Source organism: Protobothrops mucrosquamatus, unplaced genomic scaffold (genome assembly GCF_001527695.2).
Source record: "Protobothrops mucrosquamatus isolate PMUCROS unplaced genomic scaffold, P.Mucros_1.0 scaffold739, whole genome shotgun sequence".
NCBI classification, from domain to species: domain Eukaryota; kingdom Metazoa; phylum Chordata; class Lepidosauria; order Squamata; family Viperidae; genus Protobothrops; species Protobothrops mucrosquamatus.
This window is the reverse complement of record NW_015387012.1, coordinates 111,959-117,958: the sequence shown is the minus strand read 5'-3', so window position 1 is coordinate 117,958 and position 6,000 is coordinate 111,959. Positions and strand designations below refer to the sequence as shown.

At 43.3% G+C, this 6,000-nt stretch overlaps 1 protein-coding gene across 1 annotated transcript in view; it reads left to right on the top strand.

The window, feature by feature from the left end:
* LOC107289646 (alpha-2-macroglobulin-like) overlaps window positions 1–6,000 on the top strand; it is an 89,538-nt gene that overhangs the window by 61,104 nt on the left and 22,434 nt on the right. The window contains exons 20-22 of the mRNA XM_029284586.1: window positions 1,177–1,303; window positions 4,291–4,412; window positions 5,684–5,735. Of these exons, the coding sequence (XP_029140419.1) occupies window positions 1,177–1,303; window positions 4,291–4,412; window positions 5,684–5,735 (301 nt within the window). The remainder of the gene's footprint in view (window positions 1–1,176; window positions 1,304–4,290; window positions 4,413–5,683; window positions 5,736–6,000) is intronic.

Sequence of the window (6,000 nt, the reverse complement as noted above, 5' to 3'; positions counted from 1 at the left end):
ACAGTAAAGTTGCAATTGTTCACATTGGAAGGTCTTATCAGGAAGCGATAATATAGTAGCTTGCATAGACAGTTCTTTTGACTTGTCTCTTTGTTCTCTGTTCTTACGTGTTTGCAGCTGCAGATTGCAACCTAACACGTAAGCACTATTAAGCTTGCTGAAGGTTACAAAATGGAGTGACTTATGCTATATTCCAACACTGAAGGCAGGACAAGAAGCAACGGATGGAAACTAATCAAGGAGAGAAGCAACCTAGAGCTAAGGAGAAATTTCCTGACAGTTAGAACAATTCATCAGTGGAACAATTTGCTTCCAGAAGTTGTGAGTGCTCCAACACTGCAAGTTTTTAAGAAGAGACTGGACAGTCACTTGTCTGAAATGGTATAGGGCTGTGGTGGCGAACCTATGGCACGCGTGCCACAGATGGCATGCAGAGCCCTCTCCTTGGGCATGTGCGCTGTCACCCGAGTCCTAGGCCTTTAACTGGGTTTTATAAAACCTTTTCGCTTTAGGCCTCCGTCGCCGTGCGCAAAAAAAAAAGGACCAATCAATCAATTTCAACATATCGCGGGGGGAAAAAAGATCTCGCAAAGTTGGAATTGATTGATTGAACTTTTTAATCCCACCCAGTCTACCGTTACCACCGCAGCCATGCCCACCCAATGATCCATGCCCACCCAGTTGGCCACACCCACCCAGTGGGCCATGCCCACCCGGCACCCGATGATACATAAGTGGGTTTTGGGTTGCAGTTTAGGCACTCGGTCTGTAAAAGGTTCGCAACCACTGGTATATAGGGTTTCCTGCCTGAGCAGGGGGTTGGACTAGATGACCTCCAAGGTCCCTTCCAACTCTTTTGTTCTCTTCTGCTATTATTTCAAAGAATGGTAATGCTCCCAGTTGTCACATGCTGTTTTTAGGCTAGTATAATTACTCAAGCCTCCAGGAGCTGTGGATTCTCCCACATTGGAGTTTTTTTTTAAAAGGAGATTGGACAAGCATTGGTCTAAAACTCAGCAAGGCAAATCTAGCCTTTCTCTGTCTGAAACTCTCTGTGTCTCTTAAACTTTGCTTCTTACCTACTGAAGCCCACCTTCCTCCCCCTTTTATGAATTCCTTCCCTGGAGGACGTCCCCCATAGAGCTTTCTCACTGTCATCTTATTCTTTATGGCCAGGTCACAATATCTCTAGCTCCTTCTGCTGACTTTGAGGCAACTGCTATGGACAAACAGCAAGAATCTTACTGCATTTGTGCAAATGGGAGGAGAACGGTGTCCTGGATGGTGACCCCCAAATCACTTGGTACGTAGTAAAAGTTCATTGCCTTGAATTATTTATAAAAGTAGTAAAAATGAGGTAAGGCCACACTTGGAATACTGCATCCGGTTTTGGTCACCGCGATGTAAAAAAGATGTTGAGACTCTAGAAAGAGTGCAGAGAAGAGCAACAAAGATGATTAGGGGACTGGAGGCTAAAGCATATAAGGAACGGTTGCTGGAATTGGGTATGTCTAGTTTAATGAAGAGAAGGACGAGGGGGGACATGATAGCAGTATTCCAATATTTCAGGGGCTGCCACAAAGAAGAGATAGTCAAGCTATTCTCCAAAGCACCTGAAGGCAGGACAAGAAGCAACAGATGGAAACTAATCAAGGAGAGAAGCAACCTAGAACTAAGGAGAAACTTCCTGACAGTTAGAACAATTAACCAGTGGAACAACCTGCCTCCAGAAGCTCTGAATGCTCCAACACTGGAAGTTTTTAAGAAGAGACTGGACAGCCATTTGTCCGAAATGGTATAGGGTTTCCTGCCTGAGCAGGGGGTTGGACTAGATGACCTCCAAGGTCCCTTCCAACTTTACTATTATTATTATTATAAACAAAGTTGAACTAGTCAGTTAGGGTTGGGGGCTGAGAGCAAGAAGAGCCGTTTTCATCTTCATAGAAGATGATTTCCAACTTTCTGGACCAAGAGAGGTTTTAAGAGATGAGTAATGTTTTCATCCTCTTATCTCTTGTGGTAAAACTGAGACAGAGGATGGGGACAATGGTGGTGATGATTGTAGTTTAAACTCGCATGCCACAGAACCTTCAAGATTCATGGTGGTTTACAATCAGTTTTTAGTCATTTTTTAAAAAAAAGTTTTATGTGAAATTGGGGCTGAACAGCCATTCTTGGATAGACTACCTACTTGTTTCAGATAAGGATGAAATTGAGGTAACACATTTAACAAAGTCAGAGAAGATTCAAGGTTGTTACAGGAATTCAACAATTCAAACCAACAATTCAAGCAAATGACACTAAGCTGGCAGGAATAGCCAACACCCCAGAAGACAAGCTCAGGATCTAAAAAGATCTTGACAGACTTGAACAGTGGACCCTACCCAGCAACATGAAATTTAATGTGGAAAAAAGCAAGGTTTTACACTTAGTCAAGAAAAACCAAAGGTACAAGTACAGATTAGGCAAAACCTGGCTCAAAAACAGTAACTGTGAGAGGGACCTTGGAGTCCTAGTGGACAATCACTTAAACATGAGCCAGCAGTGTGTGGCAGCAGCCAAAAAAGCTAATACAATCCTTGGTTGTATAAACAGAGGCATAGAAAAAAAAAATCATGTGAAGTACTAGTTCCGCTTTATAAAGCCTTAGTAGGGCCACACCTGGAATATTGCATCCAGTTTTGGTCACCACGTAACAAAAAAGATGTTGAGACTTTGGAAAAAGTGCAAAGAAGAGCAACTAAGGTAATTAAAGGCTTGCGCAGGTGCATTATGCCACCGCCACCGCCTGGAGCAGCAGTCCTGCCCAGCACAAAGGAAGCAAAGCGGCCGACTAGCAAGCTTCAGTAGAGCACACCCAGGTGGTAGAGCACACCCATGCCAGCAAGCCAAATGCCACCCCAAGCGAGGTAAGCCCCATCAGCGCCATAGCCCCCCAGTCCCAGTTAGGATTGCATGCCTCTCCCCCATCTCTGCTGGGCCTGGGCGGCCATGATGCCGATGGGGATCTGGCTTTCCCTGCTCGGGGTGGCCTTTGGCTTACTGGGCATGCTCTACCACCTCTATTCGAGCTTGCTTTGCCTCCTTTGTGCTGGGGGAGCTGCTGTTCCAGGTGGTGGCAGCGGCCTAATGGACCTGCACGAGCTGCTGGCGGTGGCGCGTGTGCCTGTAGAGAGGGCTCTTGAGTGCTGCCTCTGGCACACGTGCTATAGGTTCGCCACCAGTGGACTAGGGTACTCAAGCCATGCCCATGAGTGCTGCCTGACCAATAGGAAAAGTGCTTTGATGACCCAAAAGCTCATGGTATACCAAGTAGGACTGGAACAAGTGCATCATCTGTCGTCATTTCTCTTAACTCATGGTTGTGTTGCCAGTTCCCAGTTCTGCTAAGATTATCAGCTGACTGGGTGAAGAAGTCTTTTGGTAAGAATGTTGTGTGAAAATATGTCAGGGAATTGTGTAGCTGGTGTCCCAAATGGAGTCAGAGATGCTGACCCAAACTTTAGGTTTATCTAAATAAATATATTTACATTCTACACCAAGCAAGATAGTCAGGCAAACAGGAGCATCATGAGGTAAATCACAGAGCAAACAGAAGAAAAAGGCGGGGAAAAAGGGAAACTCCCCTCAACGCCCATAGCAACCAATCGCAGTGCAGATTGCCTCAGGCAGGATCCCGCACTCTCCAACCAATCAACTACAACTGTGTGTTCTGGCTCATTGTACAACCCCACTGTTTCTGCTACTTAGTTTAAATATCTTAACAAACTCCCCGAAGAAGAGACAATATTCAAAAGGTTGGCTCAGGAATTCTGGGAGTTGAAGTCCACGAGTCATAAAAGAGCCAAGGTTGCCTATCCCAGGGCTAGACATAACCCTATCAGACCCTTTGGTATATTCTTATATACAATGGGGAATTATTTAGGGTGGAAAATCACTGTAGTTTATAGGATTCCATTCTATAAATCAGTGTCTGACCCAAATTTGTGTTTAAGTTGGAACCTGTGCTTACAAATGGACTATCTATTCCTAAAAATGGCAGATGGCACTGTCCTTCTTCAAAAGCGTTGAAGTGCTGACGACTCGCAATGCTTTCAGGATCTATTGAAAACTGGCTGTATATTAAGACCGCACCTTCAGTGCTTAATCAGCTCAAGAAAGGAGAATGCTCTCCACCATTTTTAATAATAGGGAGACTGTTCAGATCTAGGGGTGGTCTTAAGTCAGACATCCTCAACTTGAGGACTGCTTATACGGCCTATTTGTGAACGGGTGACTTTTTGGTCCTAGGCAAAGTGAATTTCACAGCCAGTGCCGAGGCCATGAGCTCAGATCAGCTCTGTGGGAATGAAATAGTGGAGGTGCCCAGCATGAAGCGAAAAGATGTTGTGATCAAAACGCTTTTAGTTGAGGTAAGTGAGATGATTTAATCGTGGACTGGATGTGGTGAAAAATCATGCAAAAAAAAAGCACAAAAAACCCATGTTCTTGTTTTCAAATGCATTAAGTCCATTTTTAGCTGGTCCATTCCTGAAAATTAACTTGGGTCACCAGTCCATCTTTCCATTCGATGATTTTCGCTTTCCTAGAGTTATCACTCTCTGTTTCTTCTCAACCCCTAATAATAATTAACCTACTTGATGTTTCTCAATCTGGGCAACTTTAAGATGGGGGAATCTTTCCAGAATTTCCCAGGCAGCATGCAGTGTAGCAAGCTTTGGTCCAGTTTTGGTCACCGCGATGTAAAAAAGATGTTGAGACTCTAGAAAGAGTGCAGAGAAGAGCAACAAAGATGATTAGGGGACTGGAGGGTAAAGCATATAAGGAACGGCTGCTGGAATTGGGTATTTCTAGTTTAATGAAGAGAAGGATGAGGGGGGACATGATAGCAGTGTTCCAATATCTCAGGGACTGCCCCAAAGAAGAGGGAGTTAAGCTATTCTCCAAAGCGCTGGAAGGCAGGACAAGAAGCAATGGATGGAAACTAACCAAGGAGAGAAGCAACCTGGAACTAAGGAGAAACTTACTGACAGAACAATTAACCAGTGGAACAACCTGCCTCCAGAAGCGGTGAATGCTCCAACACTGGAAGTTTTTAAGAAGAGACTGGACAGCCATTTGTCCGAAATGGTATAGGGTTTCCTGCCTGAGCAGGGGGTTGGACTAGATGACCTTCAAGGTTTCTTCCAACTTTACTATTATTATTATTATTATTATTATTATTATTATTATTATTATTATTATTATTATTATTATTATTATTATTATTATTATTATTATTATTATTATTATTATTATTATTATTATTATTATTAGGTTGACTGGGGAATTCTGGGACTTGAAGCCCACACGGTGTAAAGCAGCCAAGGTTGAGAAACACTGGTCTACAGAATAAAAATCAAACCAATAGCACATCTATCCTAGATTATTGTATAACTTACTCAGATTTCATGAGCAGTGGTTCCTTTGTTGTTTAGCTCTCTGCCCAAAAAAGGTGATGGAAACAAAGAAGAAAGACTAAAAATGACACGGAGCTGCTCCCTATCATTTAAATAACGTAATCTTTAGCAATAGCAGTCGCATTTACATAGATTTATGCAGCCTGGGTTTTGTTTTGTTTTTTAGTTTCCAATGTTCAGCACTAACTTTTCCTTGTTCTTCTTTTCTGTCTGTCCTGGTGAAGCCTGAAGGGATTGAGAAAGAGGTGGTCTTCAACTCACTTCTCTGTTCTGATGGTATGGCTGCTTCTTCACGGTGCTTCTTCCCCGTCACAGCATTAAATGGATGAGAATGATTTGTTTTAGAGCAGAGGGGCCGAATATTTACTCCCCTTTCTGATAACGTGGAAGTATTTTTAAGTTTCTTTAAGCCAGCTGTAAACTTTATAGTTAGTTAAAGTGTCCAAGGTGCAAAAGTTGGCTTGAAACTCAACATTAAGGAAACCAAGATCATGGCATCCGGCCCTTTCAATTCCTGGCAAATAGATGGGGAAGAAATGGA